Source organism: Capra hircus, chromosome 11 (assembly GCF_001704415.2).
Source record: "Capra hircus breed San Clemente chromosome 11, ASM170441v1, whole genome shotgun sequence".
Taxonomy (NCBI): Eukaryota; Metazoa; Chordata; class Mammalia; order Artiodactyla; family Bovidae; genus Capra; species Capra hircus.
The window spans coordinates 74,906,716-74,930,603 of record NC_030818.1 but is presented as its reverse complement, the minus strand read 5'-3'; the positions used below and the strand labels follow the sequence as shown (position 1 = coordinate 74,930,603).

General features: G+C 38.8%; 1 protein-coding gene across 2 annotated transcripts in view; it reads right to left on the bottom strand.

Moving 5' to 3' along the window:
* Positions 20,263-23,888, bottom strand: part of ATAD2B (ATPase family, AAA domain containing 2B) — a 127,355-nt gene continuing 123,729 nt past the window's right edge. For both annotated transcript variants that reach the window (XM_018055586.1, XM_018055587.1), the window contains exon 28: positions 20,263-23,726. In XM_018055586.1, coding sequence (XP_017911075.1) covers positions 23,685-23,726 — 42 coding nt within the window. In that variant the 3' untranslated portion in view covers positions 20,263-23,684. The remainder of the gene's footprint in view (positions 23,727-23,888) is intronic.

Genomic DNA, 23,888 nt, shown 5'->3' with positions numbered 1-23,888 from the left:
TGAGGCTTCATCTGGGGTGACACCTACAAAGCTGGGGAAAGCCTGCATTCACGTAGGCTGGCACCACTGCTAATACACGGCCCCTACCCTCACTTGGGCCCTCACCTTATTCTCACCGGCTCCTGAAGAGCTCCCTTTCCTCTTTTCATCAGCGACTTCTAAACCTTCACTTCTCTGCCTCAAATCTCTTATTCAGAACTCCTCATTCTTATCAGAAGAGTATAACTTTACATCACAGTAACTAACACAGAGGATAGTGGCAAGTGACAGCACGGTTTTTTAAATCTTCCTGAATTGAACATTAAAAACAGAGAAGCCAGGGTGAAACATTCAAAGACTCAGGAGATAACATCTAAAACAAAACTAAGTAAAAAAGAATCTCCAGAACTCCAAATCCCAAGTGAGGAGGATCAAACCACTAACAGCTATGAGACTGTGGGGCATGTGTGAGGACGAAAGGAGAGGACAGTCACCGACACCTAATGAAAGTGAAAATCCCCACGAGTGCTCACTAAAAGAAAAGCTCGGTGGTGGAGTGGGACTGGGAGGGGGCACGGGCACTGAGAAGAGCACCTGCCACTGAGGAGTCTTGCGTCCTGCACTTCTCATGTGAGTGCTGGGTTCTGAGCCTTGTGCAAATTCTCAGAATGAATCAGCCAATGCCCCATTTCAGGACCAAGCCCCATACTAAGACAAAACTACTAGGGATGGAATCTAAACTGAACAGCATAGGGACAAAACAGAAATCCAGATAAAAGCAGGAGAGAGGAACAAAGTAAGGGGGATTCACAAAGGAACCATCATATACTTAAACACTTCACAAAAATAATAGAAGAGAGAGCTCTAGAACTGTAAAATTCAGGCTTCCCTGTAAAAATTCAAGAAAAGTAACATATATATAAGAACAAAAAGATTGAGGAAAAATCTCACATAAATACATTCCGAGAAAAAAAAAACAACTTTAAAACAAGAAAGCTACCCCCACAGGCAATAAAAGCCCTCCACCAAAACATGCCTACAAATTACATGAAAACTTTACTATTTCAAAACAAGCCAGAGGACAAAAACAATAATAGAAGAATGAAAGAACAATGTAGACCAAAAATCAGAAAAACTCACAGAGGATGTGAAATAACTCAGTAAGAGGGGAGATATCATGTTAGAAATGTACACTAAAGCAGAAAGAACATAAGTTAATTTAAAAAAAAAAGATAATGCCTTAAGATAAACAGAAAGTGGGGAAAAGGCAGGGAGTTTTTAAGATAAAAAAGAAATGAAGAAACTCCTGGTTCTGGTTGAGACTGAGTAAGTATACTCAACTCTATCCCTCCCACTGATCACAACTGAAAGTCCTGAACAACAGATATTTTTAAAAAATAGAACAATATAATTAATTGCTAAAGGTTCTGGAAAAAAAAAGCAAATAAAGCATGTGAACTTAGTAGGAAATTCAAACCTCAAACGCTCTCCCACATCGTGGTGAGTGCCGTGGTTTGCCTTTCATCACCTACATTCCCCAGCCTACGCTCTAGGGCAGTCAGAATCTGAGAAGAAAAATGCTCTCTGTACACCCTCCAGACCCAAATCCAGATGAGCCTCAGTAATAAATCGGCCTCCTCATGGCAGCAGTAGCAGTGAAAACAGGCGTAACCTTGAATATTTTTTCTTTTTCTACTCAAACAACCAGAAGAGGGGGCTAGGTCACAAAGAATAGGGAGTAGAGAACGAGGCCCTTTAAATTACTGTATGAAATCCAGAGCTGCGCGTGCATAGAACTGACCAGGATCAGCTGAGCAAAGCCTATACAACTATGGTGAACAACCCAAGGTCCTCCTAGACTGGCCTCTGGGTGGTACAGATAGTTCAGTTCAGTCATGTCCAACTCTTTGCAACCCCACGGACTGAGGCACACCAGGCCTCCCTGTCCATAACTAACTCCTAGAGCTTGCTCAAACTCATGTCCATTGAGTCGGTGATGCCATCCAACCATCTCATCCTCTGTCATCCCCTTCTCCTCCTGCCTTTAATCTTTCCCAGCATCAGGGACTTTTCCAATGAGTCACTTCTTCCCATCAGGTGGCCAAATATTGAAGCTTCAGCTTCAGCATCAGTCCTTCCAATGAATATTCAGGACTGATTTCTTTTAGGATGGACTGGTTAGGTCTCCTTGCAGTCCAAGGGACTCTCAAGAGTCTTCTCCAACATTACATTTCAAAGGCATCAGTTCTTTGGAATTCAGCTTTCTTTATGGTCCAACTCTCACATCCATACATGACTACTGGAAAAATCATAGCTTTGATTAGGTGGACCTTTGTCGCAAAGTAATATCTCTGCTTTTTAATATGCTCTCTAGGTTGGTCATAACTTTTCTTCCAAGGAGCAAGTGTCTTTTAATTTCATCACTGCAGTCACCATCTGCAGTGATTTTGGAGCCCCTCAAAATAAAGTCTCATTGTTTCCATTGTTTCCACATCTATTTGCCATGGTACACATAGGGAACTGCATCAGTTTCCTATCGCTGCTATTAAAAATTACTACAGGTTAAGTGGCTTCAGTTAAGTTCAGTTCACTCACTCAGTCGTGTCTGACTCTTTGCGACCCCATGAATCGCAGCATGCCAGGCCTCCCTGTCCATCACAAACTCCTGGAGTTCACTCAGACTCATGTCCATCAAGTCAGTGATGCCATCCACCCATCTCATCCTCTGTCATCCCCTTCTCCTCCTGCCCCCAATCCCTCCGAGCATCAGAGTCTTTTCCAATGAGTCAACTCTTCGCATGAGGTGGCCAAAGTACTGGATTTCAGCTTTAGCATCATTCCTTCCAAAGAAATTCCAGGGCTGATCTTCAGAATGGACTGGTTGGATCTCCTTACAGTCCAAGGGACTCTCAAGAGTCTTCTCCAACACCACAGTTCAAAAGCATCAATTCTTCGGCACTCTGCCTTCTTCACAGTCCAACTCTCACATCCATACATGACCACTGGAAAAACCATAGCCTTGACGAGATGGACCTTAGTCAGCAAAGTAATGTCTTTGCTTTTGAATATACTATCTAGGTTGGTCATAACTTTTCTTCCAAGGAGTAAGCGTCTTTTAATTTCATGGCTGCAGTCACCATCTGTAGTGATTTTGGAGCCTAAAAAAATAAAGTCTGACACTGTTTCCACTGTTTCCCCATCTATTTTCCATGAAGTGATGGGACTTAGGACAATGCAAATCTGTTATTTTTCAGTTCTGGAGATCAGAAGTCTAAATGGATCTTACGAGCCAAAACTGAGGTGTGAATAGATACATGTTAATTCCTGGAGCTCTGTAAAAAAGTCTGTTTTCCTTGTCTTTTCCAGCTTCTAGGAACTGCTTGCATTCCTTGGCTCAGGGACCCTTCCTCCATTTTCAAAGCTATCACTCCAAATATCAGCAGTTGTCAGGACAGAGAGCAAGGAATGAACAGGTAGAGCACAAGACACTTTTAGGGCAGTGAAGTTAGTCTTAATAATACACAATGATGGATACATGTCATTATATACTCATATACTTATATATATATATATATGTGAGTATATAAGTATATAATGACATGTATATACTTCTCAAAACTCATAGAAAGTGCAATGCCCTAATGCAAACTATGAGCTTTAGCTAATAATATCAATGTTTGCCCATAAATTGTAACAAATGTACCACAGTAATGTAAAATGTTAATAATGGGAAAATGGTGAAGTGGTGGGGAGGTAAGGGGTTGTAAGGGAACTCTGCATTACACACTGAATTTTTCTGTAAACCTAAAATGCACAAAAGAGTCTGAAATGCAGTACTTGGATGCAATCTCAAAAACAACAGAATGATCTGTGTGTTTCCAAGGCAAACCATTCAATATCACAGTAATCCAGGTCTATGCCCCTGACCAGTAACGCTGAAGAAGCTGAAGTTGAACAGTTCTTTGAATACCTACAAGACCTTTCAGAACTAACACACAAAAAAGATGTCATTTTCATTATAGGGGACTGGAATGCAAAAGTAGGAAGTCAAGAAACACCTGGAGTAACAGGCAAATTTGGCCTTGGAGTACAGAATGAAGCAGGGCAAAGACTAATAGAGTTTTGTCAAGAGAAGGCACTGGTCATAGCAAACACCCTCTTCCAACAACACAAGAGAAGACTCTACACATGGACATCACCAGATGGCCAACACCTAAATCAGATTGATTATATTCTTTGCACCCAAGGATGGAGAAGCTCTATACAGTCAGCAAAAACAAGACTGGGAGCTGACTGTGGCTCAGATCATGAGCTCCTTATTGCCAAATTAGGACTTAAATTGAAGAAAGTGGGGAAAACCAGTAGACCATTCAGATATGACCTAAATCAAATCCATTATGATTATACAGTGGAAGTAAGAAATAGATCTAAGGGACTAGATCTGATAGACGAAGTGTCTGATGAACTATGGACGGAGGTTTGTGACATTGTACAGGAGACAAGGATCAAGACCATCCCCAAGAAAAAGAAATGTAAAAAAGCAAAATGGCTGTCTGAGGAGGCCTTACAAATAGCTGGGAAAGAAGAGAAGAGAAAAGCAAAGAAGAAAAGAAGATATATAACCATTTGAATGCAGAGTTCCAAAAGATAGCAAGGAGAGATAAGAAAGCCTTCCTCAGCTATCAATGCAAAGAAATAGAGGAAAACAATAGAATGGGAAACAACTAGAGATCTCTTCAAGAAAATTAGAGATACCAAGGGAACATTTCATGCAAAGATGGGCTCAATAAAGGATTGAAATGGTATGGACCTAACAGAAACAGAAGATATTAAGAAGAGGTGGCAAGAATACACAGAACTGTACAAAAAAGAGCTTCATGACCCAGATAATCATGATGGTGTGATCTCTCACCTCAGACCCAGATACCCTGGAATGTGAAGTCAAGTGGGCCTTAGGAAGCATCACTATGAACAAAGCTAGTGGAGGTGATGGAATTCCAGTTGAGCTATTTCAAATCCTGAAAGATGATGCTGTGAAAGTGCTGCATTCAGTATGCCAGCAAATTTGGAAAACTCAGCAGTGGCCACAGGAGGACTGGAACAGGTCAGTTTTCATTCCAGTCCCAAAGAAAGGCAATGCCAAAGAATGCTCAATCTACTGCACAACTGCACTCATCTCACACGCTAGTAAAGTAATGCTCAAAATTCTCCAAGCCAGGCTTCAACGCTACATGAACCATGAACTTCCAGATGTTCAAGCTGGATTTAGAAAAGGCAGAGGAATCAGAGATCAAATTGCCAACATCTGCTGGATCATCAAAAAAGCAAGAGAGTTCCAAAAAAACATCTATTTCTGCTTTATTGACTATGCCAAAGCCTTTGACTGTGTGGATCACAACAAACTGTGGAAAATTCTGAAAGAGATGGAATACCAGACCACCTGACCTGCCTCTTGAGAAACCTATATGCAGGTCAGGAAGCAGCAGTTAGAACTGGACATGGAACAACAGACTGGTTCCAAATAGTACGTCAAGGCTGTATATTGTCACCCTGCTTATTTAATTTATATGCAGAGTACATCAAGAGAAATGCTGGACTGGAAGAAGCACAAGCTGGAATCAAGATTGCTGGGAGAAATATCAATAACCTCAGATACGCAGATGACACCACCCTTATGGCAGAAAGTGAAGAACTGAAGAGCCTCTTGATGAAAGTGAAAGAGGAGAGCGAAAAAGTTGGCTTAAAGAACACTAAGGTCATGGCATCCAGTCCCATTACTTCATGGCAAATAGATGGGGAAACAGTGCAAACAGTGGCAGACTTTGTGGTTTTGGGCTCCAAAATCACTGCAGATGGCGATTGCAGCCATGAAATTAAAAGACACTTACTCCTTGGAAGGAAAATTATGACCAACCTAGATAGCATATTCAAAAGCAGAGACGTGCCAACAAAGGTCCAACTAGTCAAGACTTTGGTTTTTCCAGTAGTCATGTATGGATGTGAGAGTTGGACTATAAGGAAAGCTGAGTGCCGAAGAATTGATGTTTTTGAACTGTGGTGTTGGAGAAGACTCTTGAGAGTCCCTTGGACTGCAAGGAGATCCAACCAGTCCATTCTAAAGGATATCAGTCCTGGGTGTTGGAAGGACTGATGTTGAAGCTGAAACTCCAATACTTTGGCCACCTGATGTGAAGAGCTGACTCATTTGAAAAGACCCTGATGCTGGGAAAGATTGAGGGCAGGAGGAGAAGGGGATGACAGAGGATAAGATGGTTGGATGGCATCACCAACTCAATGGACATGAGTTTGGGTAAACTCGGGAAGTTAGTGATGGACAGGCTGGCCTGGCGTGCTGTCGTTCATGGGGTTGCAAAGAGTCGGACACCACTGAGTGACTGAACTGAAATGAACTGAAAATGCAGACACACAAAACTCTATTCATTTTTTTAAAGCAATGTGCCAAAGAATATCTATGATAACTCCTTTCTGTGTAAGAATAAAGGTAGAAAATAATAAAATATACTTGCAACTGTTCATGTTAGCAAAAGAAATACCAGGCAGGTAACAACAAACTAATGAGATTCTTACCTTCCACAGTTTAAGGGATGAGGGCAATAACACTTCTCTAAGGCTAAATATTTTGCACAGTCATGACTCTTACAAATATGTTTTACATACTAAAACCCATACACAACAAGAATGAGAGGGACCTTAAAACTGATTGAACTTACATCTCTTGCTTGGCAGCCGGACTCTACCACTGCACCACCTGGAGGCCCATGTGGGCACAGAAGGGAAGATTAACCCAAGTAAATTTTGAACACAGTATTTAGACTAAACAACCTCAGACTAATGACAAAAAGCACTAAAAATAGAATTTGAACTCTACCTAGTACATTTGAGGTTTTCTGGTAGTATGGGCTATCTTATCTAACTACGCAATTAAAAATTTAGAAAATACATACATATATTCAGGATGAAGGAAGCTATCTTTCTAATTGAAGAAGGAAGTTACATATATGGAACGATGAAAGGCTAGAGCACAAGAATGCTAAATGATGGGAAAAGATGTGCCATGCAAACACTAATTTTAGAAAACTAAGTAGCCATATTAATAACAGACAAAGAAGACTCTGAACAAAGATAATTACAGGGGATGAAGAGGAGCATTACCTAATGATAAGTGGTCCAATTCACCAAGAATATGTAACTTTAAATGTATATATAACTAACAACAAAGGTTCAAGCACAAGAAGCAAAAACTAAGAACTAAAAGGAGAAATACCCAAATTCACAATTATGGTTGGAGAGTTTCAACACTCCTCTCTTAGTAATTAATACAAATAGACAAAAAATCATCAAGAATACAGATTATCTAAAAATCATAAGCAACCAATGTTATCTAACTTTTATAGAATCCTCCATCCAATGACAACAGAATATACTTTTTCCCTCCTGGTTGACAAAAAAACACAAACCAAGGCAGATCACATGCTAGGCAACAAAACAAACCAGAGTAAATTTTTAAAAATTAAAACCATGCTATGCTGACTGTACCAGAATTAAATGAGAATTCAATGACACACAATCTGAGAAATTCCAAATATATGAAAACTATATAACACATATTTAAATAATCCAGGAGTCAAGAGGAAATTTCAAGGTAAAGTAGAAAATATTTTAAAATAAATGAAAAGGAAAATACAACATTTCAAAAATGCATGGGAATATAGCTAAAGAAATGCTTATAAATTTTTAACATTAAATGATTATAGTAGAAAAGGAAGTCTCAAATCAATAATCTAAAGTTTCAGTTTAAGAAACTAAACACAAAACATGAAGAAGGAAGAAAATAAACTCAAGAGCAGAAATCAGAAAAATGAAAGAAAAAATAGGAAAAATCCATGAACCCTATAACTAGTTTTTTTAAATGACGCATAAAAACAGACTGATTAAGCAAGGAAAAAGAGAGAGAGAAAAGACATGAATTGCTGGTATCAGGAACAAGAGAGGAGAGAGCACTACAGACACAACAGAGGTTAAAAGCTAACAAAGACTGCAATAGGATTGTGTCAAAAGGACCCAGAAACCAACTTGAGAAGGTTCCCACAGGCCGGAGACTGGACCATTTTGGCATCAATAAGCATAATTATGGCAGGGAACTGACTATATGCAGGTCAAAAAGCAACAGTTAGAACTGGACATGGAACAACAGACTGGTTCCAAATAGGAAAAGGAGTACATCAAGGCTGCATATTGTCACCCTGCTTATTTAACTTCTATGCAGAGTACATCATGAGAAACGCTGGGCTGGAAGAAGCACAAGCTGGAATCAAGATTGCCAGGAGAAATATCAAAACCTCAGATATGCAAATGACACCACCCTTATGGCAGAAAGTGAAGAGGAACTAAAAAGCCTCTTGATGAAAGTGAAAGAGGAGAGTGAAAACATTGGCTTAAAGCTCACCATTCAGAAAACTAAGATCATGGCATCTGGTCCCATCAGTTCATGGGAAATAGATGGGGAAACAGTGGAAACAGTGTCAGACTTTATTCTGGGGGGCTCCAAAATCACTGCAGATGGTGACTGCAGCCATGAAATTAAAAGACACTTACTCCTTCGAAGGAAAGTTATGACCAACCTAGATAGCATATTCAAAAGCAGAGACATTACTTTGTCAACAAAGGTCCGTCTAGTCAAGGCTATGGTTTTTCCAGTGGTCATGTATGGATGTGAGAGTTGGACTGTGAAGAAAGCTAAGTGCCGAAGAATTGATGCTTTTGAACTGTGTTGTTAGAGAAGACTCTTGAGAGTCCCCTGGACTGCAAGGAGATCCAACCACTCCATTCTAAAGGTGATCAGTCCTGGGTATTCTTTGGAAGGACTGATGTTGAAGCTGAAACTTCAATACTTTGGCCACCTCATGTGATGAGCTGACTCATTGGAAAAGACCCTGATGCTGGGAGGGATTGGGGGCAGGAGGGAAAGGGGACGACAGAGGATGAGATGGCTGGATGGCATCACCAACTTGATGGACATGAGTTTGGGTAAACTCCGGGAGTTGGTGATGGACAGGGAGGCACGGCGTGCTGCAATTCATAGGGTCTCAAAGAGTCAGATACGACTGAATGACTGAACTGAACTGAACTGAAATATGTTTAAGTCTATGAATTCATAATGACATCAAGAAAACAAATTCATCACCTGACGATAGGGACATCATTCATTGTTAAAACTTGTTAATAATGGTAAAGAATCAAACATTAATCCTACCTTTCCTATAATGACTTGCATCACTGAATAACCAGATAATAGACAAGGCAAATAAATTAGTAAGGAGTGATTTCATTAAAACTCAATCATTTGCAAATTTTTAATGAATAAAGGTATCTAGGCATTGAGTATCAGTTACTACAACATCACAAGAAGAACGATAGCCAGATACTATGTGCTTTCTAGCAGAACACACTCATTATCACTTATAAAGTGTGCCTGCATATGCTCAGTTGCTCAGTAGTCTTGTACAAAATAATTAAAATAAAACAAGAATCTGACTAGGCTCTAGATTAGTGTTATCCAATAGAAATATAATGCAAGCCACATGTGTTTTCTTTTTTTTCCCCCTTGGGGGGGTGTGGGGTGGGGAATGGGCAGCACTGCACAGAATGAGGAATCCTAGTTCCCTAGTTAGGGATCAAACCCCATGCCTCTTGCGGTAGAACCAGATTCGCCACTCTCTCCTGTTCATGCTCAGTTAATGGCATTACTAATCTATCTGGTTACCCAGGCAGAAACCTAAGAGCAATTTCAGGCTTCTCCTTATCCTCAGTCCCAAAATACAATCACTAAGTCCTAATGCTCTTACCTCTACATTTTCTAGAAACTGCCCCTTTCTCACCATCACTACTACAGCTTCCCTAGTTCAGGCCTGGGCATCTCTTACCTGGATATAAGAAAATCATGTAAAGTTCCTGTTAACCTCTAATACCATTTTTTCTTTTGCTTTAGAATACAGCAAATCAGAAATGTCCATAGTTGCCTGATTAACATGTTTGCCTCTGTTTCTATACGCTTGTTATACTGTTTACTCTTCCTGTAATGTTTACCCCCAGCTTTTTACTACATAGATTCCTTCACTTTTTGAGATGCTGTTAAGATATCACATCCACCTGAAAAACCTTTTTAGGAATTTCTAGGTGAGCAATTCCCTTCTTTGTTCCAACAGAACCTCAGCTAAACCATTATCATCACACTTACCTAATTTAAAACACTTTTTTTCTTTTACTATGTCATCTTCTACTGAATATTTATTTCTAAGGGCAGAGACTGTTTCAGCTAGCTTTTTAACTCCCATGGCTAGCACATAGGTGGCATATGACAGGTAGTCAATATACCTTGAGGAAAAAATTTTCAATTTTGTATATATCTGTCAAATTAATATTTCTAAAGTTCCATTTTCAACATGCCATGGTGCTGTTCAAAAAGATTCAAGGACTGTCATGTGATAAAGTACAACTATCTTAAGCCTGATCCTCTATAACAAGACCCAAAACTACATACAAAGCTTTATCTTCCACTGTCCTCCCTTATACACATATCTTTAATTTTAAACATGTCTACTCACAGTCTTTCAAACTGAGTGACCTTTACCTCTCAAAATCATTACAACCCATACAAATGTTGACCTATTAAATTAGAAACTTACTTAGCAACTCACCAGCAATTAAACTATAATGCTACATGATATTAAAAAGCACTGTTGTAGTGATACCTGGATAGGATGGCTACATCCACACTTCATGATCTCCAGCAAATGACTAGTAGGCAAAGGCCAAGATAACTTTTTAACTTGTAAAAGACATCACATATATGAGAAAAACATTAAACTTTTTTCTGCTTTACTCACCTTTTTTCCCCCCCAGTCCAGGGTTCGTTCATCTTTCTTGGCTTGAAGCTCATCAGGGATGAGGAGGAGAGGATTAGCTAGTATGGGACTTCTTTCCCTGAAGCTATGCTTCTTCTGTTAATCAAAATACTGACTCGAAAAAGTTCTAGATAGCAAGAATTTCAGAAAGAAATAAAAATTTCAGTAAGAAAATCAGGATGTCTTATAACCTTTAGTGCTTGGCCGTTCAGGCCTGCCACGTTAGCCTGCCACTAACAGTGGACTATTAGCCCAAAAGGCCCTACACACACCAGTTGTTTCTGATTCTGGAACAAGATATACTATCAGGAAAACAGTGGCATTAATGGAAGTCAAAAAAAAGAAGAAGAAGAAGAAAGCCTGATCCCATCACCTCTAAGCACTCACTCTGAAGATAAACTCTTGCTCCTGAAGCAGGAAATTCTAGTGCAAAATCTTTCAATGAACACTTTAACTCCGTCTGAGTTTTGTATCTAATACACTGACCTAACAAAAGGAAAATGAGGTTAGGAGGAGTATATGAGACTATTCAAAAACCTCAAAATCATTGGTCCAGATAATCTAAAAATGAAGGCATTCCTTCAAAGAGACTTGTGTTGAGATAACCAACCAAGCCACAACTTTTCAAGATCAGTTCTTGAAAGAATAGAGAGGGACTTCCCTGATGGTCCAGTGGTTAAGAATCCACTGTGTAATGCAGTCCCGCTTCTGGGAACAAAGATCCCACATGCTGCAGGGCAGCTAAGCCTGTCCACCATGACTACTGTGCCCAGGCACCACAACTAGAGAATCTGTGTGTGGAAACAAAAGATCCTGCAAGGCGCAAGGAATAACCCACGTGCCACAACTAACCCAGTGAAACAAAATAAATATTTTTTAAAAGGCAGAAGAGAGAATATTAAGGTAGGCTCAGATCAATTCAGTTCAGTCATTCAGTTGTGTCCAACTCTTTGTGACCCCACAGACTGCAGCACTCCAGGCCTTCCTGTCCATCACCAACTCCTGGAGTTTACCCAAACTCATGTCCACTGAGTTGGTGATGCCATCCAACCATCTCATCCTCTGTCGTTCCCTTCTCCCGCCCTCAATCTTTCCCAGCATCAGGGTCTTTTCAAATGAGTCAGTTCTTCGCATCAGGTGGCTGAAGTATTGGAGTTTCAGCTTCAACATCAGTCCTTCCAATGAACACCCAAGCCTGATCTCCTTTAGGATGGACTGGTTGGATCTCCTTGCAGTCCAAGGGACTCTCAAGAGTCTTTTCCAACACCACAGTTCAAACGCATCAATTCTTCAGTGCTCAGCTTTCCTTATAGTCCAACTCTCACATCCATACATGACTACTGGAAAAACCATAGCCTTGGCTAATTGGACCTTTGCTTGCAAAGTAATGTCTCTGGTTTTTAATACGCTGTCTAGGTTGGTCATAACTTTCCTTCCAAGGAGTGTCTTTTAATTTCATGGCTGCAATCACCATCTGCAGTGATTTTAGAAAACCACAAAGTCTGCCACTGTTTGCACTGTTTCCCCATCTATTTGCCAAGAAGTGATGGGACTGGATGCCATGATCTTAGTTTTCTGAATGGTGAGCTTTAAGCCAACTTTTTCACTCTCCTCTTTCATCAAAAGGCTCTTATTTCTTCACTTTCTGCCATAAGGGTGGTGTCATCTGCATATCTGAGGTTATTGATATTTCTCCTGGCAATCTTGATTCCCGCTTGTGCTTCTTCCAGCCCAGCGTTTCTCATGATGTACTCTGTGTATAAATTAAATAAGCAGGGTGACAATATACACCCTTGATGTACTCCTTTTCCTGTTTGGAACCAGCCTGTTGTTCCATGTCCAGTTCTAACTGCTGCTTCCTGACCTGCATACAGGTTTCTCAAGAGGCATGTCAGGTGGTCTGCTATTCCCATCTCTTGAAGAATTTTCCACAGTTTGTTGTGATCCACACAGTCAAAGGCTTTGGCATAGTCAATAAAGCAGAAATAGATGTTTTTCTGGAACTCTCTTGCTTTTTTGATGATCCAGCGGATGTTGGCAATTTGATCTCTGGTTCCTCTGCCTTTTCTAAATCTAGCTTGAACACCTGGAAGTTCATGGTTGAACTTTCAGAAGTAGGGAAGCCTACTTGGAGGGTTGAAGCCTACTTGGAAGTAGGGCTGAAGCCTAGCTTGGAGAATTTTGAGCATTACTTTACTAGCATGTGAGATGAATGCAATTGTGCAGTAGATTGAGCATTCTTTGGCATTGCCTTTCTTTGGGATTGGAATGAAAACTGACCTGTTCCAGTCTTGTGGCCACTGCTGAGTTTTCCAAATTTGCTGGCATATTGAGTGCAGCACTTTCACAGAATCATCTTTCAGGATTTGAAATAGCTCAACTGGAATTCCATCACCTCCACTAGCTTTGTTTGTAGTGATGCTTCCTAAGGCCCACTTGACTTCACATTCCAGGGTATCTGGGTTTGAGGTGAGTGATCATACCATCGTGATTATCTGGGTCATGAAGATCTTTTTTGTACAGTTCTTCTGTGTACTCTTGCCAACTCTTTGTTATACCTCCTGTTTCTGTTAGGTCCATACCATTTCAATCCTTTATTCAGCCCATCTTAACATGTAATGTTCTCTGCTGCTGCTCCTGCTAAGTCACTTCAGTCGTGTCCGATTCTGTGTGACCCCATAGATGGCAGCCCACCAGGCTCCCCCATCCCCGCGATTCTCCAGGCAAGAACATTGGAGTGGGTTGCCATTTCCTTTTCCAATGCAGAAAAGTGAAAAGTGAAAGTGAAGTCGCTCAGTCGTGCCTCGTAACAACCCCATGGACTGCAGCCCACCAGGCTCCTCCATCCATGGAATTTTCCAGGCAAGAATACTGGAGTGGGTTGCCATTGCCTTCTCCGAATGTTCCCTTGGTATCTCTAATTTTCTTGAAGAGATCTCTAGTCTTTTCTCATTCTGTTGTTTTCCTCTATTTCTTTGCACTGATCATTGAGGAAGGCTTTCTTATTTCTCCTTGCTATTTGGAACTCTGCATTCAAATAGTAGCCTACATTTACCCAAGTTTGTATTTACTGTTGCTAATGTATACAACTCTATTGGGAGCACCGGCTGAGTGGTTTCATAAGAGAACCCCAGATGTTATTATCATTAGCTTTTTTCCTGTTGGGCTGATGGTATTTCCCAGAGAAGGTTCTGTTATACTCCTACCTGGAGAGACTTTCCCAATGTTTAAAAAGCAGCTTTTTAGTCTCCCACTCTTAAATATGAGCAGATAGCAGAGAATTACCAAACCTTTGAAAAAAGGCTATACTACTAAAGAGGAGCTAAAACAAAGAAGAAAAGCAACTTGGAGGAAAGAGTCTGCTCAGGTAGAAGAGAAAGTAATTATTAATCTCCACAGAGAGATGAGCTGATATTGCATCCATGAAACAAGAACTAAGTGATACTTTTGAAAAATCATGGAAACCAAAATAGTTTTAAAAAATTAAATATAGAAATTAAAATGTGAAAGAAAATTACAGAAAGTTTAAAGAAATTTTAGAAATTACAGAAATTTAAAGAAAATTCAACAGCAGTCTAGACAGGCCAATATCTGGGTAACAGTATTTCTAGAGATGGAAAACAAAGAACACAAAGGTGAGCAAAAAGAAACAACTCAGGAAAAGTTCTCAGAAGGATGAGTTTCCAGATAAAGAGGCTCACAGACACCAACTTGGACATGTCTGTGAAATTCCAGCACATTAGGGAAAAATGACTCTAAAAGCTTTGGGAAAGGAAAACAGTATCAGGAAAATGGGTCAAGGATCAGAATAGCACTGTACTTCTCAACAGCAACACAGCTTATAAATGATAAGAAGAGAAAAGGCAAGGATGGTTGTAAAGGAGGTCCCAATAAAAAAGCTATGCAAGACCTTGGTAGACGCCAATGCAAAATTGGAAAAGGGGATGAAGTTCTCAAGAAGATGAAATGCTAGCATACCTTCTATGTTTGAAGATACTAAGAAGAGAGTTGGTCTGCTGGGGATGAATTTAGGGACCAGTAGCAGTTAATACATAGAAAACTAGGCAAATTAACAACAAAGACTTATTAACCAAAAAAATAACATAGTTCAGCTATAAATAGCTTTTACATACTCTCAATAAGGCAAATACTGAATAATGACCTAATGAGAATTATAACCACCTAGGAGGATAAGAAAATAAGAAGCATAGGTTTGTGTTGGAGACAGGCGTGACTATACTCTTCCACAGTGGGAAATCAAAAGATAATGAAAAACAAACAAACAAAAAAAAAAGATAATGGTAAGAACTGGACACTAAAACAGCAGCCATGTAAGAATATTACTTAGAAATACAGAGATGCATACCAAAATAGTTTCAGGTGTTGAAAACAATTGGCTCTAGGGAAACTATTTCTTCTTATGGGGAAATCAGGGGATTGGCGGTTTGTACAATAAGCCGTTTAGAACCTAAATACTTTATTCTTTAAACCACCTACTTGCATGTAAGTTTAAAAATTAATTTTAAAGATATAAAATAATTCCATTTATATACATTTGAAAAACTCAAGGAACCAGAGATCAAATTGCCAACATCCACTGGATCAGCGAAAAGGCAAGAGAGTTCCAGAAAAACATCTATTTCTGCTTTATTGACTATGCCAAAGCCTTTGACTGTGTGGATCACAATCAACTGTGGAAAATTCTGAGAGAGATGGGAATACCAGACCACCTGACATGCCTCTTGAGAAACCTGTATGCAGGTCAGGAAGCAACAGTTAGAACTGGACATGGAACAACAGACTGGTTCCAAATAGGAAAAGGAGTACGTCAAGGCTGTATATTGTCAGCCTGCTTATTTACCTTCTATGCAGAGTACATCATGAGAAACACTGGGCTGGAAGAAGCACAAGCTGGAATCAAGATTGCCAGGAGAAATGTCAATAACCTCAGATATGCAGATGACACCACCCTTATGGCAGAAAGCAAAGAGGAACTAAAAAGCCTCTTGATGAAAGTGAAAGAGGAGAGTGAAAAAGTTGGCTTAAAGCTCACCATTCAGAAAACTAAGATCATGCCACCTGGTCCCATCAGTTCATGGGAAATAGATGGGGAAACAGTGGAAACAGTGTCAGACTTTATTTATGGGGGCTCCAAAATCACTGCAGATGGTGACTGCAGCCATGAAATTAACTTTTCTTACTCCTTGGAAGCAAAGTTATGACCAACCTAGATAGCATATTCAAAAGCAGAGACATTACTTTGCCAACAAAGGTCCGTCTAGTTAAGGCTATGGTTTTTCCAGTGGTCATGTATGGATGTGAGAGTTGGACTGTGAAGAAAGCTGAGCACCAAAGAATTGATGCTTTTGAAGTGTGGTGTTGGAGAAGACTCTTGAGAGTCCCTTGGACTGCAAGGAGATCCAACCAGTCCATCCTAAAGGTGATCAATCCTCGACGTTCACTGGAAGGACTGATGCTGAAGCTGAAACTCCAATACTTTGGCCACCTCATGTGACGAGCTGACTCATTGGAAAAGACCCTGATGCTGGGAAAGATTGGGGGCAGGAGGAAAAGGGGACAACAGAAGATGAGATGGCTGGATGGTATCACTGACTCGATGGACATGAGTTTGCGTGAACTCCGGGAGTTGGTGATGGACAGGGAGGCCTGGCGTGCTGTGATTCATGGGGTGGCAAAGAGTCAGACACAACTGAGCAACTGAACTGACTGAAAAAATTCAAATCATTTTTATGGATACATAAAAATATACTACTTGTATAATTAGAGTTGTAATGATTAAAAATTACTGAACACTTCCTATGTGCCTGGTACTGTCCCACGTGCTTCACATTGGCTGACTCAAATACATAATCCTCACAGTAACCATCATGGGCTGAGCATTACCATTATCCCCCATCTAAAACATAGACTGATGTGCAGACAGGTGAAATAACTTGCAGAATGTTGCATAGCCAAGAAGGGATTCAACTAGGATTCAAACTCAGTCAGCCTGGCTTCAGCACCCTACACTATTACCTTCTCAAATAACAAGTTAAAACACAGACAAGAAAGATGTTCATTGAAGGCATCAGAGTGTCTCCCTCTGCTGAAGAAAGAAAAAGGAATGGGACCGGGGAAGGAAGAGAAAGGGACCTTCATCCTCATCTAGAATTAAAGAACAAAATCAATTATGACAAACGGTTAGCATTTAATTCTGGCTGGTGGGAATATGCACGTTATATTATTCTCCACAGTATTCTTTAATTTTGAAAGTATTTATTAGTAGGGGAGAAAAACTTGCATAAAATGAATTTCTCTTCCACCTTAATGATAGATCAGTAAGAATCCAAGCTCTGAAGCCACACAAGCCAGAAACCCCAGCTAACACTCATTAACTGTGTAACCTTGGGCAATTTCCTCAACCAACTCCTTATTTCAGTTTTCCCTTAAGCGACAGTTCTTACCTCATATAGTGCTGTGGTAATTAAATGGTTAATTCTTAAAATGGGGCCTAATATGCAGATGTCTGCTATTACTACTACCCTCCTTACTGTTACCCAGACATCCGCCACTACCAGATGACATCTTGTTTGTTCCTTGCCCACTGAACTGTAAGCTTTAAGAGAAGCAGGACCTTGCCTGTCCTGTCCTCAGCTGTAACTCTAATGCCAAGAACTGGGCTTGGCAAGTGGCAGTCACTCAAATAAATTTGTTAAATAAATTTTGACCTGTGGTGACACAGAACTGCTTGTACTATCCCCTGCAGCTGTCATGCTATTTCACTTCTCAATCTGTGCTCCTGTTGTTCCTTCTGCCTGGAAGGCCTTTCCTAGCCTAATGCCTCAGCTCAGGCATGGGGTTTCTCAGGAAGGCTTCTCTGAGGCTGGCCACATGCTCCTCCTCTGTACACCTATAGTGCCTTATGCAGAACTCAGTTGCAACACATGACTTATAATACTGAAATGATGTATGTGTGTCTGTCTACCCACACAAGAAGTCAAGCATAGCGATTAAGAGCATCCACTTGAGTCAGACTGCCAGCATTTGAATCCTGGCTGTGTGACCTTGGGCAAATTACTTTACGTCTCAGTTTCCTGGCCTGTAAAATGAGGATAATAATAACACTTATCTCATAAGGCTTTCATAGGATTAAAATGGTTTCTATTTGTATTTATAAAACATTCACAACAGTCCCCAGCAGCTAGTAAACGCTGTATAAGTAAGCTGTAACAATCTCCTTGAACATGGACACAAGTTCTTGCCCATGTTTACATTCCCTCAAACTGATGACTTCTACGCTAGTCCAAACAAAAGAATTAGTGCCCAAACTAAGTCAGCTGCAATAAAGATGGAGAAGGGGTGATGGAGAAGGCGTGATGGATATGAGACAAGTTTGGAATGAGGGGAAAAAAAAAAAATCAACAGAACACACCACATGATTACAATGAGATTCATCATAAGGAAGAGAAAATTTAGGATGACAGGATTTGGATTCTTGATGGACCAGGTTTTATTCACAAAATGAAGAATATAAGAAAAGGAAAAAGGAGACTTCTTGGCAAATTTTTAACAACAAAATGCTTCATTCAATGCTTAAACAAAGAAGAACACTTAAAAAGAACAGTTGAACTCTGATTAACCATGCCAGAAATCTGGTACATTATATCTAAAAGAACTTAAGCTCCATGAGGACAAGGACTTTTTCTGTTTTGTTGGGTGCTTTATTTCTAGCTCCTGTAACATACAGTAGGCACTTATTATATATTTGTTGAATCTGTGAAAGGATGATTTAGGTAAGTTTCAGCTTTCTATGTCAAATTAAACCAAAAAGTAAGTTAAAGATTTACTATATGTCCAGCATTGTTTTAAATTCCTACAGGGAATATAAATTATGATACTTCTTTTATATCCCCTTTCCCACATGAATAAATTACTAAGTTTTACATAACATTAGTAATCTACTATGTTACACAATACAAAATACAGCTAAATTCTGAGGAGGAACAATACCATAAGGGATATCTATTGGTATAGAATGGGCATGAATAAAGTGATACAATATTAATAAGGGTCACAAGAAACTAAGAAAAAGTTTTGGTAAAGTAAGGTTAGACTCTAGAAAAATCAAAGAGAGGCAAAGGGCAAATATTAATAAATATTTCTATTATTTACATTTGCCAATATTTATTTATATTGGCAAATATTAATAAAATGCCAACTCTCTCTGAAGACCTTCCTCATTGTCCCATTCCTAAACAGAACTGATTCCCTTCTTGGAACTATGAACAGCACTGTGATCCTCTGTTACAGTCCTTAATCCACTCAGTCACTTCTACTAGCATTTGTACCAACTTCCCCTAGCAGACTATAAGCTTCTAAAGGACAGAGAATGTCACCTGTATCATGTCATGTATTTCTGACCCAGTGCCTAGCACATAACAGACATGACTGTGTGGGAAAGAGAGAGAATTTGTATTCTAAAACAGAGCCAAGAGACAACTTTTCAGGTATTCAGGCATGAGGACTAAATGAAGCAGATACTTAAAGATTAGTCTCTCACTTTACTGTAGTTTTGAGTCCAGCGGAAAACTAAAACTGGATATATAAACCCAACTTCATCCCTGGGGCCCTCAAAACTTGATTGAGACTCAAATTCAATTATAAACTCCTTATCTAAACATTCAGATAAAACTTTCAAAAGTCTGTTTCCCAGGTTTATCAATATCAGTCTTCTGATACATACAACAATCAAAAGTAAAAATTAATCTGCAAAACCAAGAAAAACAAATTCAAACAGTTCCTTTTTATGATCTTTAAAAATGAGGGGGGAGGGTGGAATTAAAGATTTATGTAGAGGAAGATTAGTATACTAACCTTGGAAGATATATATATACTAGACAACAGAAATATAGGCAATCTAAAGCCAAGTACATTCTATTCACTTTAAGCAATAAACCCCATAAAATTCTGGGGTTTAAATTCTATTTATTGTTCAAAATACACTGATAACTACGTGATCAGAGAGAAGAGCACTATAAAATAAGTGAACCATACTACCTGATTGTCTATTGAAGCATAGTCTTCCAACGAGAAAAACAAATCGCACAAGTAATCCATTTGATTCTAAACAACTTTTAGACAATCTTCATGTGAAGTTAAAACTACACTTGTTCAACAGAAAAACTTTAAGCTAAAAAATACCTAGGGCGACTAAATCTAAAAGAATCATAGAACAAGATTTTCAGGGCACTTAATAAACATCAACATGCCCTAGCTGCAAAATAGATGAGTTCAGCTAGAAACAAAGCATTGCATTTGCAGCCAATAGTAACGATGATTAAGCTGAAGAAAGATACGTTTTTCTTGTCATCTTTATTCAAGTATTTCACAGCAGTTATATTACAAATTACAGTAAATGTTCAAAATTCCAGAATTCAAAAATTAAATAATTTACTTCAAACTAATGTAAAATGAAGTCAAATGTAAAACATCAACTTAACACAATTCTAAATTAAACTACAAACCCAAAATAGACCATAGTTGAGGAGGTCTACTTACTCTACAAAGTAGACATACGTGAATGAAACCAAAGAGGACTCCCAAAGTCTAAATAACCGAATGTACAAAATACAAAAGATGTTGGTACAAGTCCAAATTCAAGCTTACAATGTGATTACAAATAATAATTATAATAACAATGGCATTCAGCTACGGGACCTGACACTGAAGATACCTACTGAATAGCACCATAGCTGAACCAACTTAATAAAAAAATGGGAAGATATTACCACCCCACTCCCTAAAAAATAAAATCCAGTAAATCTACAAATACATTGGCATATGAGAAAAATTAAGTCCTGAAAGAATGTACTGAAAGGACAACAAAACTAAACAAACAAACAAAAAAAAAATTAATCACAGGTGAGATTCAAGCTCAAAAACACAATTAACTCCACAGCCATCAGTTTCAACCCTAGTGCGGTTCCATCATCTTCAAAAGCTCCTATGGTCCCCACAGCTGAGCATTAACTATTGTTGGGCTGGGCCGTGATACACATTTTAGTCATCTGGGAGCAAGGTTTTACACAGGAGCTAATGTATAATGCTCACAATAGGAAATAAGAACAGAGGTCAATTTGTACATATTTTTGCCAATGCTATACAGCAAAAATCAAGAACTTACAGAAAGGTAAACAAAATTGAGTCTGCTTGGATAATTTTACAAGCTGCTTTAAATTATAGAACCACCAGATAGCTGTAAAGTAAGCAAAACTGGTATAGCATGTTTCTTTTGCAGAGGGAAAGGGGCCAGAGGAGTTAGTACAATTTCAACTCATTTTTCTCCCCTTGACATTAGATTGGCTTTCTCTTTAAGACCTAAACTGTTCAGAGTGGCAGATCCTATTATACTGAGGTTGCCTCCTATTTCTCTTATCTCTATCAAGGTTAAAATTAAAAAACTTGATCTTTTGGAAGCATTTTAATGCTGAACATAAATAAATTTCCCTTGTCAAACTCACTGATGGCTAAAACCTTAACCTGTACAAATTTAGTAACTTACTAAGAACATGTGCATTTTTTTTTCCATTCACAAGTGCTGCTGTTACTTGAACAGAATGCTTCTGAATTAGAGTAACTGGAATAAATATTTAAAGAAAAATAGTGCAGCAAGAACCTGAGACTTGCAAAAAACCCTTTTACCAGAAACTTGCTACAAAAAATCTGCTACATTTATTTCATCAAATCTTTAAATTCTGTAACAATTTCCATCAAAATACAAAATGCTAATGTATTAGACAGTAAAATAGCTTGAACTGGTATGATGGTAATAAATACTAAAGAAAGCATGAAAATCCTCCCAATAATCAAATTAGAGGTTTCAAATGACCTCCCCTTTAAAATTGGTTCATCGTTAATCGCACTTGCCCACCTTAAAAATACAGTGTGTCTACACGGGTAGCATCTTGAATTATATGACTAACTGAATATCATGAAAAGTTCATAGGTATAAAGAAAATAAGTGGCATTATTTTAAAATTAAACTAGAGTTAGAAAGCGTAAAATGTTCATGTAAATGCAAAGAAGCACTTAAGATTACTGCAGTAGCCTTGGCCAAAGCGTGCTTTCTGCACTGGCATCCAGCACCCTACAAAGCCAGAGACGAGGAGACAAGTACCTTAGCTTCAGCATGTAAACGGTGGCAAAGTGAATACAGAACTCTGTAGACACCGTTGTTAACTAAAATACAAAAAGCTGAGGTAGCTCAGTATCTCTGCAGTAGTCCAAGACCATTTGCTCTAATTAAAACCCAAACTACCATGTGTTGCATATATTGGAAAGACACACCTGTGCAGCTAACGGCTATAATGAATGAAGGTATCAAGCCAACTTGTCAAAATTTTCTACTTTTTTGTTTAAAAATCATCTGATAAAAAAGTCACTGCACTCCTTTTGCCACTTTGCAACTGCCTAGACTGTGTCTCTGAATTTGTAGAAAGTTTTTGTAAAACTAGTAATCCATAATTAATTTTAGATAAGTACAAGTCACAGAAATCGCTCAACAAGATCCAAAATGGGTTCCGATCAAAATGAAGTTAGTTGTGAAGGTAAGCTTATGATGAGGGATTTAAATATTAATACTGTTATTCAAGGACCATACCAGAGTTCACTTGCAACTATGCATATTGAAAAAGAATTTTATGGAGCTCTTAGACAAAAATTCCTCTTTTCTTTCCATTTGGCAAGTCCTGGCTTTAAACCAAAACAGTAATAATCTGCTATACATGAAAATCATTCTTCTCTGGGAACTCAAACATGAATATCCATTCAATTACCACTGACAGAAGAAAATAGAAGGCAGTTCTATTTCCTGACATCATTGTCATCAATGCCAAAAAGAGTGTGTTTTTTTTTTTAATGGATTGTATATTATTTTTTGTTGTTGTTGCTTCATCACATGTTTCTTAAACAGAAACGAACCATACAGGAAAACTTACCATTTTTAGTATATTTTGTAGCTTAACAACTTTCTTGATTGAGTTTTAAAAGCAGTATAGGCATTTCATACCAAATCACTGGCTGCCTCTTAATGATACAGAGTATCAAAACTTATTTTCAGGGTTGTGACCAAAGAAAACATTCTAATTCATTTGCTACAAACAAGCCCATCCTTGTGTTTAGCCTTATCCTTTCTCAAATGAATAAAAAGGCACATTAAAGGCAGTTCTAAAGAGCCTAATCTAATTTCATCCAGTTTCTTCAGTTTCCCACCAGAATATACCATAGCCAATTTCAAAACAGGCTTTAGTCCATTACCCAGAGAAAAAAATAAAACAAATATGATAAAAGGGGTAGAAAGGAGAGGGAAAGGAACAGGTTGCCCATTTTTTAAACAATTCAACACAGTAAGAACTGCCCCATCCAGTTTCCTCAAATTTGCTGGTCTGCTCCCTAAGAGAGAAGTCTCCAAAAAAGAGTGCACAAAAAGAGGAGCAGAAGTGAGAGCAGTTTCTGTAGCACCAAAATCTCCAATCTGTGGGGTTGTATTTTTTATTTGTGGAAAATACAACATGTTTCTGAAGTTCTGTTTGGTTCTTGTAGGCTGGTTGGTTTCAGGTACCTGAGACAATAGCACCAAATTCAACAGAGAGAAAGAATGAGTGAGAGAGCACTTTACACCAAGGCTCTGCACGTTAATTGGTGCAATTTGAAATTGAATGGCTCAGAAGACTGCTCTGTCAGGAGCAGATTGGAGGGGATAAACCACTCTTCTTGAAAGGTTCATAGGAATGTCTCAAACATATGAACTGTTCTTTCCATCTCCTATAAGGGGGAGGAAAAAAGTACAAGTTACCTATTAAAGGAAATACAAACGCATTACGGAAAAATTCACTTCAAATCAACTTTCTCAAGAAAGAATCTTAGATACAAAGTTAAGCTTTAAATATATTCCTGATTATAATACTATAGTTACTGTGTAAGACT